A 16,854-nucleotide genomic window follows, 5' to 3' on the forward strand; every position below is an offset into this window, starting at 1 on the left:
GCCTCTCTCTCCGGCATGACTCCCAGCTCAGCAGGCCTCCCTGTGTCCCCAGGGCATCACCTCCCCCACCCCAGGGCTTGGAAGTGCCCTCGGGGCGGCCAGCGGGTCATCCCCATGGCAGGGTCAGGATCCTGATGGGCGGGCGCTCCTGGGGAGCTTTTCTCTCCACGTGTTTCTGGGTGACATGGGGTGGCTTGGGGGGCAGTTCTGTTTTCTGGGTCTGTAGGAGCGATAAGGGGCCCCGTCTCCCCTACCCCTTCCCATCACAGAGCCAGCTGAACCTCTGGCAGTGAGGCTGCAGGGCCCTCGAGACTCATCCCCATGTAGAGAAGGGAGTCAGGCAGAGCAGAGGCCAGAGACCACCGCCCGCTCCCTAGAAGGGGCCTTAAGACACTCGGCTCTTTCACACGGTTCCTCTAAGGAAGCCCGTCTCTCAAAGCCACGTGCAGTCAGCCTGGTGCGGGGCCTGGGCCCTGCTGGGGACGCATGGGCACAGCCTCTGGCTGGGAAAGGCCACTTGGAAGGCTGGTTCTACAGTGGAGGAGGCTGGTCCCCCGTCCTGGTCCACACATGGGCCCTCCAACCCGAACAGCCCTTCAAGGCCCAGTCCCTGGAGCTTAGGGTCCCTGACCTTGGGGTCCCTGGACCTCAGGGTCCCTGGAGTTTGGGGTCCCTGGAGTTTGGGGTCCCTGGAGCTCAGGGTCCCTGACCTTGGGGTCCCTGGACCTCAGGGTCCCTGGAGCTCGGGGTCCCTGGAGCTTAGGGTCCCTGACCTTGGGGTCCCTGGAGCTCAGGGTCCCTGACCTTGGGGTCCCTGGACCTCAGGGTCCCTGACCTTGGGGTCCCTGGACCTCAGGGTCCCTGACCTTGGGGTCCCTGGAGCTCAGGGTCCCTGACCTTGGGGTCCCTGGAGTTTGGGGTCCCTGGAGTTTGGGGTCCCTGACCTTGGGGTCCCTGGACCTCAGGGTCCCTTGAGGTACGTGGGCTGCATCGTGTTGTGTGAAGGCAAGTGCTTGACGAGGACAGCCCACTGTCACGGCCTGGCTTCAGGGGTCACCTGTAGCCAGTGAAGGACACTGAATACACGGCCGCAGCAATGCTGTGTCAAAATGGATGGTGCAGAGTCCCTGGAAGATCCCGCGGGTGGCGGGATCGCCTCTGCCCCTTGGGGATCTTCCCAACAGCCTCCCCCAGGAGAGCCAGCCGAGCTCTGCAGCCTGTCTGCCGTGTGCGGGGCACGGGGGACCTGCCAGGGCTTGGAAGGCCAGTCGGTGCCCCAGAACTGTGGGCAGGTCTCACCTGTGGAGGAGGCCAGGGCCGGGTACAGATGACCGGATGCCTGAGGTGAGGGTCGGACATGGGGGTGCTGGGCAGGCACGGCCTCCCTGGGGCCCAGGCGGCATCCAGGACCTGAGTGTTGATGGAGGCTCCCTTGGACATCTGGAGAGAGACCCAGACGGTACTTGAACAACTCTTGCTCCCAGGATGCTCGTGTTGGGATGGCCTTGGTGCTGGGCGGTGGGCATCACCATGTGGGGATGGAATTGGGGCTGTGGGATGGTGGCACGCAGTGGGGGCCAGGGTCTCACTCCCAAGGACCCACGAACAAGCACATTTTCCCTCCACCCAGCACCGCCATCCAGAGACCAGGGGGAGAGGTCTGGGTCACCAGGCAAAGTAGGATATTGCATGAAGCAGTTGGCACCAAGCCGTCCTCACCCTGAGCAGAAGTAGCGGACATTCAGAGAGAAGGGTCCCGCGGCCTACGCTTCCCTTCACGGGGGTGCCGGGGGCGGGCACACCGAGAAAATGTGATTTTTCTCAGTCGAGGGGGAGGGGACCGCTTTGTAGGTGCAGAGCTGCGGGCTGCGCGTCTGCAGCTGCGGACGGCAGCTCGTGGGAAACGTTGACCCCTGCGGGGGTTCCCCCATCACCTTCTGGCTCGCCAGTCTCCAGGGTGAGTCTGAGGCTGTCAGCAGAGTGCTGACGTCTAAATCCAGGATGTTCTGTGTTGTTATCGCCCTTCCCGGCCCCGACTACTGACACACTCCCCCTAGACAGCGAGGGCCCCTCTCAGCCAGGGAGCAGACAAGGGCCTTGGGGCTTTCTGCACTGGAGACGTCGCTGGGAGGGGCTGGTTCCATGCACATTTGGAACAGTATGTGCAACGCAAGTTACCAGATTACTAAGCAAGCGTCCCCCGTCTCCCATCAGCTTTTTAAAAAGTCTTCTATTTTAAAATAGTTTCAGACTTAAAGAAAAGTTGCACAGATGGTATAAAGTTCCTGCCCCTTCACCCAGCTTCCCCAGACGTCCCCATCTCATGTCATCACAGCGCACTCTATCCAAGCTCAGCGGGTCCACCCTCTCTGTCCAGACGAGCATTTTTTTGCTTCAGGAGCATCCCCCGCCCATGTCGAGTCGTCCCCTGGTCCGTCCCAGTTTTCCTCAGTGTCCCCGACTTTGGCACTTCAGTAGGAGCTGGTTGGTTATTCTGTGGATTGCTCTCCAGTGTGACTTGTCTGGCGTGCTCCTCTGATGGGACTGAGGTTAGGTGTTCTTGGCGACACTGCCCCCAAGTGATGCGCCTTCTGAGCATGTCCGTCAGGGTGCGTGGTGTCCATATACCACGCCCCTCCAAGTGGAACGCTGATCAAGGTTCTCCCAGGTTGTCCACTGAAAAGACGTCGTGTGTAACTATAAATAGTGTTGGAGAGAGACGCTTTGACACCAGGCAAATACGTTGATCCTCCTTAAACACTGACCCGATAATCTAGCCGACATCGGTGGGTCTTTCCTGCCTTGGTGGTTCTCGCGGCTTGCTAGTCCCATGTGCCTTCTATTATTTCATCAGAGTTTTTCTCTGGTGAAGACCTGTCCCCTCTCATCTCTTTCTTCATCCAATTCCATGCAGCAGTATGGGCTCGTGAGCATTTAGTTTGTCCTGTGGGTTATCATCGACACTCTCTTTAATTCTGATCCTGCTCGGGCCGTGGCGGGGTAAATGACTGAGCTTCCATCAGGTTGGTGCCTGTGACCCTTGAGCCCCTGTGTCTCGAGCCCTTTCTTACTTTCCATCCCTGCAGGATGCTCAGGCTTATCTTGTGTTTTCCCTGCCCCAAGTCTGAAACAGCTGCTTCTCCAAGGAGCCTGGTTCCCTCTGTTGGGAGTGGCGTTGGGGAACCAGCCCCTCTGGGCTAGGTGTGCTCGCAGCGTTTCTGGGCCCTCTTGGGCAGAGCGTGGGAACCCACCTGTGCGCTAACGCAGGAGTAGCCGGTCCGCTTTGTGCGTTTCTGCTTCTGTCATCTAACTGTGTATCTGTGCACCTAGGCACCACCCATTGCCTGTGCCCTGTCTGTAACCTGCCGTCTGTCTGCCGTCTCTCCGCCCCACCCTCCGTCTGGCACCTATTGCCTGCCCCCCGTCTGTAACCCGCCGTCTGCTCCGTCTGCTGTCTGTCCTCTGGCCCCTGTCTCCTATCTGGCATTCGGCATCTGTCATCTGTGTGTCCATCTGCCATCTGTGTGTCTGTCATAAAACCAGAAATTCACAGTGATGCTTTCAATTCCAGGCCACCACTCCAGGCCCAGCCCCGCCCTCCCCTTGCCCTGCCGGGGACCCACTCCCTGGAGACGTGGGTCTCTGGTGGCTGAGCCATGTGAGCTCCTGCTGCTCCGCAGTTTCTCCAGTGCTTGACTTGGTCAGTCTTTTGGGGGTGGGGGCATTCGTACTGATGAGGGCAAAGTGGTCATTATCTTGAATTTGATTTTCGTTTATCTAATGACTAATGAGGGCTTCCCTGGTACTCAGTTAGTGAAGAATTTGCCTGCCGTGCAGGAGACGTGGGTTTGATCCCTGGGTCGAGAAGATCTCCTGGAGGAGGAAATGGCAACTCACTCCAGTGTTCTTGCCTGGAGAATCCTGTGAACAGAGGAGCCTGGTGGGCTGCAGTCCGTGGGGTCACAGAGTCGGACACGACTGAGCAGCTAAACCGCCACCACCAGTGACTGATGACGTTGGGCATTTTCCCACGTATCTTCTTCAGTGAACTGCCCATTGAAATCATTTGCCCATTTTTAAAAATTCAATCTATGTTTTCTTATTACGGAATTTTAAGACTCCTTTATGTTTCAGACATAGCCCCTTGGTCAGATATTTTCTCTTTTTTTTTTGTTGTTCTTTTGAGAGTATTTTTTGAAGTGAAGTTCTTAGGTAAAAATCTATAATTTGTCAACTTTAATAGGGTGTGTGGTATTGGGCCTGAGAAAACCTTGCCGGATTGGAAGTCTCCGTATCTTCCCCAGCGTTTCCTTCCGGGATTGTGTGGCTTTGTGTCTCACGTTCGTGTCCGTGACCCGTTTCCAGTTTGTGTCTGCACTTGGTGCATGGTCTTGGTCGAAGCATACTGTTTGCAAGTGGTCGTCTCCTCCCACCCCCGCTGTAAGAACTCCCCCTGTCTTTGAGTAAAATGCCTTCTGCTTGGCTGGACCAAGCCCACTCTGCAGTCAGCCTGGTCCTGGCTGGAGTGTCCTCCCCGCCTCTGAGTCACCGAACTCGGGGAGGCAGGGCGTCAGAGCTGCTATCTGCCGGCGTCCCCTCTGGGTCCTGGGCGTGGGGCTGGGGCTGCAGGCGCCTCGTCTGCCCAGCTCAGGGTCTGGAAGCCGGAGATGTGAGGCTCAACTGTCAGCAGGGCAGATTCACAGCTCTCTCGGAGCAGGCACTGCACGCCGCTGAGCCTCGCTCCTGTGAGCCTGCCCACGCTGCGCTGAGACCCGGCGACCGGAAGTGATGGCTGCTGTCGTTGTTGGGATTCAGGGAGGAGTCGATCTTGCTCAGCAAACACCCACAGTTAACAGGCATTGCGGACACGCGTGAGAGGAAGCCTTCATTTGAGCCATGTCTGTGACAGTCTCCATCATAACCTGATGAAATTGTCTTTTTAATTTCAGTATGTTGTTTCATGTTTAAGGAAAGAAGTACAAGCTGAGCTGTTTACATGCCTCCCAGAAGGTTCGCCCAAGTGTGAACAGCAGCTCCCAGGACGTTTGTGCTGGGGATGGGGGAGCTGAACTCGGGGACAGCCCACGGGTGATGGAGCCCCCAGACCCGGCCCAGAGGGGCTCTGTCTGGCTGGCTTCGTCAGCCTGGGCTTCAGCCCCGAGGTGGAGGAGGGAGCAGGCCTGGGGCTGTGGCCAGACGTGTGCTTGTCTGATGGACGGCAGCTGACCAGCCCTGCCAGGAGCATGGCGGCCAAGGTGCCCATAGGGCACCGCCATCCTGTGTGCTGACTCACAGGCCTGCGCACACACACACACACTCACTCTCTGCAGCCCTTGTCACGGAGCACACACACACACGCACACACACTGCAGCCCTTGTCACGGAGCACACACACACACACACACACTCTCTGCAGCCCTTGTCATGGAGCACACACACACACACACACACTCTCTGCAGCCCTTGTCACGGAGCGCACACACACGCACACACACACTCTCTGCAGCCCTTGTCATGGAGCACACACACACACACACACACTCTCTGCAGCCCTTGTCACAGAGCACACACACACACGCACACACACACTCTCTGCAGCCCTTGTCATGGAGCACACACACACACACACACACTCACACTCTCTGCAGCCCTTGTCACGGAGCACACACACACACACACACACTCACACTCTCTGCAGCCCTTGTCACGGAGCACACACACACACACACACACACTCACACTCTCTGCAGCCCTTGTCACGGAGCACACACACACACACACACTCACACTCTCTGCAGCCCTTGTCACAGAGCACACACACATGCACACACACACACTCTCTGCAGCCCTTGTCACGGAGCACACACACACACACACTCACACTCTCTGCAGCCCTTGTCACGGAGTGCACACACACACACACACACTCACACTCTCTGCAGCCCTTGTCACGGAGCACACACACACACGCACACACACACTCTCTGCAGCCCTTGTCACGGAGCACACACACACACACACTCACACTCTCTGCAGCCCTTGTCACAGAGCACACACACATGCACACACACACACACTCTCTGCAGCCCTTGTCAGGGAGCACACACACACACACACACTCACACTCTCTGCAGCCCTTGTCACGGAGCACACACACACACACACACACACACTCACACTCTCTGCAGCCCTTGTCACAGAGTGCACACACACACACACACACTCACACTCTCTGCAGCCCTTGTCACGGAGCACACACACACGCACACACACACTCTCTGCAGCCCTTGTCACGGAGCACACACACACACACACACACACTCACACTCTCTGCAGCCCTTGTCATGGAGCGCACACACACACACACACACACAGACACTCACACTCTCTGCAGCCCTTGTCATGGAGCGCACACACACACACACACACTCTCTGCAGCCCTTGTCAGAGCACACACACATGCACACACACACACACTCTCTGCAGCCCTTGTCACGGAGCACACACACACATGCACACACTCTCTGCAGCCCTTGTCACGGAGCACACACACACACACACACACACTCACACTCTCTGCAGCCCTTGTCACGGAGTTTTCTTCCCCTTTGCTGCACAGACTTGCATGCGTCCTGACACTGGCTCCCTCCTGTCGCTGGGCTCGGCCCGGCGGGTGTTTCTCATCACATCCCTGGCTTCACTGACGTCTAACCTCCCACCCCCTCCCATACCTGCCTCTCCCTTCGGAGGTAACTGCCTTCTGACCCCTGGGGCCGTGCCCTGTACAGCGCTTTGTGGCGGGCGTGTAGGTTTCTGAAAGGTGTGATTGTCGTTGCTTTAGACGTCCTTGTAAGAGGCGCCATACTTTTGGACACGCAGCACACTCCATTTCACGGTGCCTAGACTCAGCTGCCCGGTGACCCGTGTGTCTCCGTGTCCCGCTCCGGGAGGCCCTCGTGGGACTCCACCACCCTGGGGATGGACGTCTGGGTTTCGCCGCCGCGAACATTCGCGGGAAGTTTGCTGGTGTGCTGGTGCCGGACTCTCTTCTGGATGTCCACCTGTGGTCATCAGGGGTCATCCCAAACGGGAAGCCTTGATATCAAGGGATACTGACGGACTCCTCCAGTTCCTGTTGGTCATCAGGGGTCATCCCAAACGGGAAGCCTTGATATCAAGGGATACTGACGGACTCCTCCAGTTCCTGTTGGTCATCAGGGGTCATCCCAAATGGGAAGCCTTGATATCAAGGGATACTGACGGACTCCTCCAGTTCCCGTTGGCTTTGGAGCAGCTTTTTCCTCCCTGTTTAGAATTTTGTGTTTACCTGACGGCAAAAGCTGTTCTCTCATGATGCTGGGACGTCTGCACGGGGTCTCAGGGAGAAGTGGGAGAGCTGACCAGAGGCCGCGGGCTCCCCGCCCCGGCTCTGCACTCGGCTGCCTGATTTGCACTGTCCAGTGGCAGCGTCCGGCCCACAGCCAGCTGTCTAGCGCTTGTCACGTTGCCGTCTCGGTTTAAGCAGTGTGGGCCCTCTCACAGCGTGAGCACGAGGCCATTATTGACAGAGGGTGCTGTTAGAGCAGGTGGCGCCCGGGGAGAGCCAGACGCCCCTTCTCGGGCTGCGAGAGCAGCTCCTGGTCACCCGGACGGAAAACAAAACAGGAACCCAGGGTTGTGTGTGTGCAGGTCTTTGAGTATGGTTGTGTGTGTGTAGGTCTGTGCGTGTGGTTGTGTGTGCGGGTCTGTGTGTGGTTGTGTGTGTGCGGGTCTGTGTGTGGTTGTGTGTGTGCAGGTCTGTGTGTGGTTGTATATGCAGTTCTGTATATAGTTGTGTGTTTGAGTCTGTGTGTGGTTGTGTGTGTATGGTCTGAGTGTAGTATGTGTGTGGGTCTCTGTGTGAGGTTGTGTGTGTATTGGTCTGTGTGTGGTTGTGTGTGTGCAGGTCTGTGAGTATGGTTGTGTGTACGAGTCTGTGCATGTGGTTGTGTGTGCAGGTCTATGAGTGTGGTGTGTGTGTGGATCTGTGTGCGGTTGTGTGTGTGTGGGGTCTGTTTGTGGCTGTGTATTTGCAGGTCTGTGCATGTGGTTGTGTGTGTGCAGGTCTGTGTGTGGTTGTGTATGTGGGCCTCTGTATGTGGTTGTGTGTGCGGGTCTGTGTGTGGTTGTGTGTGTGCAGGTCTGTGTGTAGTGTGTGCGGGTCTGTGTGTGCAGGTCTGTGTGTGGTTGTGTGTGTGGGTCTGTGCATGTGGTTGTGTGCGTGGGTCTGTGTGTAGTTGTGTGTGCGGGTCTGTGTGTAGTGTGTGCGGGTCTGTGTGTGCAGGTCTGTGTGTAGTTGTGTGTGCGGGTCTGTGTGGTTGTGTGTGTGCGGGTCTGTGTGTGGTTGTGTGTGTGCGGGTCTATGTGTGGTTGTGTGTGTGCAGGTCTGTGTGTAGTTGTGTGTGCGGGTCTGTGTGTGGTTGTGTGTGCAGGTCTGTGTGTGGTTGTATATGCAGTTCTGTATATAGTTGTGTGTTTGAGTCTGTGTGTAGTTGTGTGTGTATGGTCTGAGTGTAGTATGTGTGTGGGTCTCTGTGTGAGGTTGTGTGTGTATTGGTCTGTGTGTGGTTGTGTGTGTGCAGGTCTGTGAGTATGGTTGTGTGTACGAGTCTGTGCATGTGGTTGTGCAGGTCTGTGAGTGTGGTGTGTGTGTGGGTCTGTGTGTGGTTGTGTGTGGGGGGGGTCTGTGTGTGGTTGTGTATGGGTCTGTGTGTGGCTGTGTATTTGCAGGTCTGTGCATGTGGTTTTGTGGGTCTGTGTGTGGTTGTGTGTGTGGGTCTGTGTGTGCAGGTCTGTGTGTGGTTGTGTGTGTGGGTCTGTGCATGTGGTTGTGTGCGCAGGTCTGTGTGTAGTTGTGTGTGTGGGTCTGTGTGGTTGTTTGTGCAGGTCTGTGTGTGGTTGTGTGTGTGCGGGTCTGTGTGTGGTTGTGTGTGCAGGTCTGTGTGTGGTTGTGTGTGTGGGTCTGTGCATGTGGTTGTGTGCGCAGGTCTGTGTGTAGTTGTGTGTGCGGGTCTGTGTGGTTGGTTGTGCAGGTCTGTGTGTGGTTGTGTGTGTGCGGGTCTGTGTGTGATTGTGTGTGCAGGTCTGTGTGTAGTTGTGTGTGCGGGTCTGTGTGTGCAGGTCTGTGTGTGGTTGTGTGTGCGGGTCTGTGCATGTGGTTGTGTGCGCGGGTCTGTGTGTAGTTGTGTGTGCGGGTCTGTGTGTGCAGGTCTGTGTGTGGTTGTGTGTGTGGGTCTGTGTGTGTGCCGGGCACGTGCATGGGGCAGCCATATGGGATCTGGACAGGCAGCCTGCCCAGTCAGAGCAAGTGCGGGCGGGGGTGGGGTGGGGGTCAGGCCGGCAGTCTGGGGGTTAGAGACAGGAGGTCTGTCCCAGTCAAGTTGATGAGCCAGGCATGGTGTGAGCACAGACCGTCCTGGGCCGGAGCGGACCGGCCCGCCTGCAGCGGGCTCTTGCCTGTGGGGCGCGGGGAGAAGGGCCTGGTCGATGGCCCCGGGGGCGCTGGCAGAAGCCCCGTCCCCCTCTGTGTGGCTGATGGAAAGGCCCTGTGGAGACCTGCCCGGGCGGCAGGGGGATGCTCAACCGAGCCTGGGCGAGGCTATCTGTTTCTTCCTATTTCGCCCAAGTAGGAGCCTCGGGAAGGAAGCCCTCGGCCCCAAACACATGCTCTGTCGCTGCTGGAAATGCTAGGCTGCGGTTCCCAGAGAAGTAGCGTTCACGCGGAGGGTTTCTGGCTTTAACCCGTCCTCCGCTGTCCCATAAGCTGATTGTATGTGTATTTGCGCGGCTTACTTCTGAGGGCCTGGGACCTGGAGTAGGGTGATGTTTGGGGCAGAGAGCAAAGATCTGGGCTGCAGGGCCTCGCCCCTGCCACGTAAGCTCTGGGCCTCTTCCTGGCCCACCCTGTGTTTGGATCTGGGTTCACTTGCCTTGCGCACATTTCTGGGCAACATGAGGCCCCCCGCCTGCAGTGGGTTCCAACCCCAGAAAGGTTGGTCACCCTGCCAGCAACTTCACATTTCCCAACAGTTGAGAGGCCGGTGGCTCGGGCTCTAATTTGACATAAATCCGCGTGCTGTTTCCTAACCCGTGTGCGTGAAGGCACTTGCGTGTGTTTGCCGACGGGTGTTACTGGTGAGAGTTCTGCTTCTGCAGCTTTGAGCAGGGTTCTGACGTCTCTGTGCCCACTAGGCTGGGTGCCAACAATAGAGACAGCCCTGCTGCCAGCTGGGTCGTGTCCAGCCCATGCCCTCTTGTCCCCTCGTCTCTCCTTCATCCATCTTGGTGACTATAACATAAACCCACTTTAATGATGTTGGTTATCATTCTTCCTGAATGATAACTTGAATGACCACTTGAATCCATATCACCCATCCTCCAGTGCAGCCCAGTATAAAAATTACATCACAAGCCCTCCCTCCAGAAGGAAGGGTGAGGCTGCCGTTCTGGGTGCCCACCCTGATCAAGACATCACTGCCCTGCTGGGCTGGGAGCGATGCATCCTGTGTCCCCGCTCCCCCACGATGCTGTGCTCACGCACTGCCCTGTCCCCTCTCTGTGAAGCGTTGCACATGGGGCTGTACCTGGCTCACTACGGTGTGGACAGGCCTTTGGTGTGGACCTCAAGACACACCCAGACTGCCCTGGCCCCTAACACACGGTCAATCAAATGATGACCCAGCAAGTGGACAGGTGTGCTCACGGAGGCAAAGACCACGCCTCCCTGATCTGCACCTCACAGCCCCTGGGCTTCTGGAAAACAGTGGACGGGAGGGCTCCCAGGTCCCCAAGAGCCCCCCACAGGCCCAGGGACCCACCAGGAGTCTTAGGACGCAGCCCCGAGTGGAGCCCAGCTCAGACCATGCAGCAGTGTCCTGCAGGGATGTGGCTGGCTCTGCAGGGCCGGGAGACCCAGGAGGAGGCTCCCTACACATTCTCTCTTCTGTGCAGGCCACGTGGAGTGTGCTCCCCTGGCCATGGAAATGCGGCTGTGTGTGTGGTGTCTCTGCTGGGGAGCTTGGGGGGGGGTTCATCTAAGGCTCAGAGCTCAGGGCTTTTATTGGGGCTACTCATGTGGGCACCCCCTGCCCGTAAAATACCAGCCTCAGAAGGAAGCAGATGCTTGCCAGAAATCACACCATTTGTACAAACAGTCTCAGCCAGCCCATGAGCAGGACCTGTTCACTCTGAGAGAGTTTCAAAAGCTGGGTTCCCAGGGGCCAGTCCAGGGCGAACCTGGTGGGTAGGCCCCTGTGCTAACAGTGGCTCAGTTCCTGCCCACAGAGGTGCTCCTGACCAAGGAGGCCCCAGGTCAGGAGACCCAGGGCAGACCCCGGAGAGGACCCACACTCGCCTGTCCGGGGCCTGGCGCAGCTTCAGTGTCGGTGAGATCTTGGGCTGACGGGGACAGTCTGGAAGTTGGGCCAGTGGCCAGAGAAAGGAGGAGTGGAGGACACCATGTCCCCAAGAGGACTGGAGGTCAGGAGGGAGGAGAGGTCTAGAGGCCTGGAAGCAAACCACGCCTCTGTGTGTGCGTGTGCACGTGTGTGTATGTGCATGTGTGTGCACACGTGTGCGTGTGTGTGCATCAGGAGGGAGGGGAGGTCTGGATGCCTGGAAGCAACCACGCCTCTGTGTGTGCGTGCACATGTGTGCGTGTATGTGCATGTGTGTGCACACGTGTGCGTGTGTGCATCCACGTGTGTGTGTGTGCGCGTGCAGTGCCGCAGCCCTGGTGAGAGCAGAGGGCGCCCGTCCTGGACGCCGTGCTGTGGTCGTAAGGGCAGCAGGGCAGGCGGGCTCAGGAGAGGGAGCCCATGACCTCAGGGAACTGGATGCCGTCACCCTGTCCCTTCAAGCTGGAGGGTGACTTTATTTTCCACAAGATTCCTGTTCAGTATTTATTTGTGTGTGGCTCACACCCCAGACAGTTATCATCCTAACTCAGGGAGGCAGTGACGTGGTGGAGGCCCGTGAGCAGGTGGCCGGGGCCCTTGCTCTGGTCAGCCCGGAGGTGCAACCTCGGGAGATCCCTCGGTGTCTCGGGGCTTCGGTCTTTCCATCTGAAAAGAGAGAGGGTCCTTCTCCCTCCTCCTTCCCCTCCCCCTCCTCCCTCACCCCTCCCCCCACCCAGGCTGCCGCTCCAGGGCCCACCCTTCTTGTTAGATGTGGATCCTGGGAAGCAGCTTCTTAACTTCTTCCGAATATAAAGATGTAAAAGGTGAAAAGAAAGAATAGGCATATAACAGAGGCCCACTTTCTAAGTACTGAGAAAAAGCAAAAACTCAGAAATAAATGGCAGTGTAGGAGGGAGCTCTGAGGCCACGTCTGCATGTGACCTCATGAGGCACTTGACCTCTGTGGCCTCCCAGCTCCCGGGAAGAGCCTTAGCATCTCCAGGCAGAGGCTCAGCGTGGCACCGTGTTTGGGCCAGACTGTCCACCTGTGGAGCCAGCATCTGTCATTTCTCCAGACCTTTTCCCCACCCAGAGTCCCCGCCAGCGGCTCAGATATCTCACACTAACAGAAAGCATCTGTCTTCACTCTCTTTCAGAGGAGAAGCAGCACGTCGATGGAGCCAGTTTAAAGCGTGAGTTCCACTCCTTGTGAGCGTCGTGGTCCACAGGCTGGGAGAGACTTCCTGCACTTGGGCACAGCCTGACCTGTGGCTTGGAGGTGGTCCTTCTGTTGACCTCGCACCCTTGAGATCTGAGGTTGTGCTGTCAGTAACGCTGTGTGTGTGCGTGTGCGTGAGTCTGCGTGTGCACACACACGTGCTGTGTCAGAAGAGGACACTCAGGGTTGAGCTCTTTTGAGGCACTTATAGATTGACGTACTGGGTAATGAGCCGGGTGAGACCGTCACAGACAACACCATATGGAAGAAGCACACTCTGCATTGCCCAGGAGCAGAGGAAGGCCGCTTGCGTTGTCTGCAAGTGTTAGGTTCACTTCATATTTGTGTCAGAAGAAACGTTCAACTCGGGTGCGGGTGACAGAGGCAGCCAGACCAGGCTCGATTCCCCAGGATGAATCGAGAGAAAGACTATAGGATCAGACAGACGTGGCTTTTCTCTGGTGGGTGCAGGTTTTCCACTGGGTAATGCACGATTAATCAACACTTGTCCAGGAAGCAGGCATCCTTTCTGTCATTAAAGCCGCAGTTACATATTCACTTGGACAAGAAATGGGGCCAGTTCACTGCCTTTCCATCTGAGCTTGAAGTCAGGGTCTGTGTCTCAAGTCCAAAGTCTGGTTTAGCCCTCCCTGCATTCTTTGTCTTGTACTAATGACTGTGTCGTCTGGGCACGTTTGTTGTGCTCAGAATCAAATGGCAAACAATAGGCCTGCACAAATAAATGCCGCTGTGGAGCCATGGATGAGCCCCCAGAGTGAAGTCTGATGGAGTGTGTGATGCAGGCATCGAGAAACGCTCCACAGTTCCACTCCCCGAGGGCCTGCCCAGGAACAGCAGTGATGGAGGCTGGCTGGCTGGGACCCTGAAGTGTGCATTTTGAAACCCCTCGTGTTTATTTGGGCATCATGATTTTCACCTTGTACACATGTCTGGAGCACTTCATATGCCCACACATCCCAGACTCTCAATCACAGCTTTGTAATTTTTAAAAGGAGGCAAACTCCACAGGAAAGAGAAGCATGCAAATACGTACCAGTGCTTTTGAAGCCATTGTTATCTGCATGTAGAAAGGATGTGCACTGGAAAGGGAAAATGGCTCAGTGAATGTTTTAAGTAATCCATGTACCAAACTGCATTTCGAAACTGCATGTTCCCCAAAGCACACACTGAGTTGAAATGCCAAGTCTTCTCTTCAGATACCATTGTTTTTGTTCATGTATTATAGGCACCTTCTGTTCATCTGCTTACAAAATCCAGCATTTCAGGGTTTGGGCTTTTGAAAAAAAAGAGAGAGAGAAAGAGAGAGAAGAGAAAAGAAAGAAAGAGAAGAAAGAGACAAATATGAGTGTTTGTCACTAATTCCTGCCAATCCACTGAGCATCTGAAGACTTCAAGTATTTTAAAATAATATGCATTTTCTAAATACTAGAATGTACCTTTTATTCAAAACCAGTGGACTGGGTTGAATTGACTATTTGGGCTCACTGTTTAGCTCTTCAGGTAGAGGAAGTGTCACGAAGAGGTTGAAACACAGAAATGTTTGCTGTGTGACTGAGACGTGTGAGGCCCAACAGTTATCGCCATACACAGTGTGCACAGTATCCAGAAACACACGCACGTGCTTTCGTTTGTCCAAGCCAGAATCCATGTAAACTGCAGCTTCCTTGTTGACACAGTGTGTGTACCTCATTCCCATGGTCTCAAGCTCCAGTTGCTGAAGGACCGTGGCTTTTCCTTAAAGTGCTCAGCCCTCGAGGAACCTGTAGCCTTCAGGACACCCTGAGTGCCTTACGCGGCTGTGAACACCAGTGCCGGCAGTCAGGAAGGAAGGCGTGCCGGGAGTGGGTTTGGAGGTGTTGGACATTAATCTACACTGACCATCACTGCGTCACTGACCTTAAGATGGACTGTATGTTTTAACACAGTAATGGATTTACGTTCAGGCTCAGGAAAATCAAGCTGTACATATAGGTATCAAATCGTATATTTGTTTACTGTGTATTTTTTAAAAGCTTTATTGTAAATTTATGCAAACACGAATGAGGACTTGTTTTCTCATGGCGATGCGCCAGGCGGTGTTTGTGTTCCCTGAAGCAATTCCTTAATAACCACACTCTAAACACATGATACTCTGTTCAGTGCTAAACAGTATTCAGAGGCCTAAAATGGGTTTGTATGGTGATCAACTACAGAATTTTACACATATTTTTTTATTGTGATTCCTATGATATATACCAGAGAATTTTTACTTATTTGTAAATTATTGTACAGTTTTTAATAAAGATTGTTTCAAATCTTAGAATATCGAAGTTCTCCATATCACAAAGTATTAAAGTCTGGACTTAGCGGCTGCAGTAGCCACTTCTGTGTTCAGTGTCCACTCTCTGAATGATAGTGCGTCTGCCCACACCAGAAAGGAGAGCTGCGCCTTCTGTGCATTGGGAAGGGAGATCCAGGCGTGTCACATACAGCCTCGTCCTAAGTCATGGGGCGGGGTGCTCATCTGGAGGACAGGCTCTGAGGTCACCTGAGGTCAGCCACAGGGGAGGCCTGCTCTTCGGCTGTTTGTCAAATGAGAAGCAAGGGAGAAGTCAAGTCCCTGAGAACGGTGAATTTCTGCGAGTAAATAAGAACATGTTTCAGTAGCAGTGACCCCACACAGGTGAGCACAGGCTGTTGGATCTCTTTGGGAAAGTGGGAACCCGAGGTGGGGCTGGGACGAGGGGCAGGAAGTGTTGACTGGGCTCTGCAGGGTTCTTATGCCTCCTGCTGTCCCAGCTTATGCTTTGAAATTCCAGCTGCGGCTGTTCTAACAGAAGCAGAGGCTGGGATGTCTTTTCCTTAGAAACCAGCCCCCCGCGGGGCTTGATGGAGTGACAGCACTGTCCTGGGAGGCTGGGCGGGCTGGGAGTCCTCCTGCCAGGTGCCACCCAAACTCGGAACTTGCTTTTTAAAAAACAAGTGTTTATCTCTTTGGCTTCGTTGTGTCTTAGTTGCGTCACAGGGGCCTGGTTGCTCTGCAGCACGTGGGGTCTCAGTTCCCCTACCAGGGACGGAACCGTGTCCCCCGCCTTGCAAGGCAGATTCGCAACCACCGGAGCACCAGAGAAAGGCCCGGAGTCTGTTTTTACGGGCAGTCAGGATCAGCTTGCATCGTCGCATCATCCCCACCGCCCCCGCACCCCACCACCACCCCTGCTCTGCCCTTTCAACTCGCCAAACGTTTGAGTCAGAGCCTCCTTGCCTGACTTGGGATCGTCCACAGGGCCTGGAAATGTGGCTGAAGTTTCGAAAAACTGTTTTGTTTTGTTTTGTTTTGTTTTCCCATGCCTCTTCTCCTTCGGTCCTTCCGCAGATTGAAAGGGAGGTCAGAACCCCGTTGCGAAGCGGCTTTGCTTGGGCAGAAAGCGCGCCCTCAGCCCAGACTCGGCGCTTTCAGCACCCGCCGCGTGGACAGCACCGGCTCCGCGGGGGCGCCCCGCAAGGCTTGGGGCTGGGGGTCGGGGGTGGAGGGCGGGCAGGGGGGAAGGCGCGAGGGGAGCGCCGGGCCCGGGTCCGCCCCGTCTATGCGCAGCGCTCAGGCCCCGCCACTAGAGGCTCCGGGACCGGCCGCCCCTCACCCGCTCCCGCAATGGCAGCGAGGCGGCCACAGGAGCCCACAGGGGCTCTGCCCGCCTGCATGGGGGCGCGGGACACGGGCAGCCCCCGGGCCCGCCCCAGGCTCGGCGGAGTCTTCCTTTGCGTGGAGGACGCCTTTGAGAACAAGACCCTGTCGCTGGACGCGCTGGGAGGCAGCCACCGGGGTCCGAGAGGCGGAGGGCCCTACAGCGGGCCAAGCGGCTACCCGGGGAGTCCCAGCGAGCCAGGTGGAGACGGCCTGGGGGCCGCGGCGAGTCTCCAAGAGGGGCCCAGCATGGCCCAGGCCCACGGCTCACAGCAGGTAGTGGCCGCGGTGCGGGGGCTGCAGGCGGCGGGGCCGGTGAGCAGGGGACGCGGGCTCCGCCCTTGAGGCGCAGCGCATTTACCCCAGAGGCCACTCCGGGCGCCATCCAGGGGCCCGTCCTCTTCGGAGAGCCTCCAGCCCCTCCCTGGGGACGAGAGCGCTGGCCGCGGGGCCTCTTCCTCCCGACGGCCGAGCTAAGCCTGGACCTCCCCATCCTCCGCCCCTCCCCAGCCCGC

At 56.5% G+C, this 16,854-nt stretch overlaps 2 protein-coding genes across 13 annotated transcripts in view; both read left to right on the forward strand.

Annotated features, from left to right (window-relative positions):
- JAKMIP3 (Janus kinase and microtubule interacting protein 3) overlaps positions 1–15,036 on the forward strand; it is a 94,915-nt gene extending 79,879 nt beyond the window's left edge. For all 12 annotated transcript variants that reach the window (XM_060404839.1, XM_060404837.1, XM_060404843.1 and 9 more), the window contains one exon: positions 12,593–15,036. The gene's annotated coding sequence lies outside the window, so the exon portion shown is untranslated. The remainder of the gene's footprint in view (positions 1–12,592) is intronic.
- Positions 1,778–12,577, forward strand: LOC132658433 (putative uncharacterized protein FLJ46204). Its single transcript, XM_060404867.1, has 2 exons — positions 1,778–8,805; positions 9,026–12,577. The coding sequence occupies exon 1, from the start codon at positions 5,822–5,824 to the stop codon at positions 6,815–6,817; it is 996 nt and encodes a 331-aa protein (XP_060260850.1). The 5' UTR covers positions 1,778–5,821; the 3' UTR covers positions 6,818–8,805; positions 9,026–12,577.
- Positions 15,037–16,854: the final 1,818 nt, after the last annotated feature.

The sequence above is a fragment of the Ovis aries genome, chromosome 22 (genome assembly GCF_016772045.2).
Source record: "Ovis aries strain OAR_USU_Benz2616 breed Rambouillet chromosome 22, ARS-UI_Ramb_v3.0, whole genome shotgun sequence".
Taxonomy (NCBI): Eukaryota; Metazoa; Chordata; class Mammalia; order Artiodactyla; family Bovidae; genus Ovis; species Ovis aries.

What these genes read in the sequence shown, in the direction of transcription:
- LOC132658433 (XM_060404867.1), top strand. Translation starts at nt 5,822, where the DNA reads ATGCACACACACACACTCTCTGCAGCCCTTGTCACGGAGCACACACAC.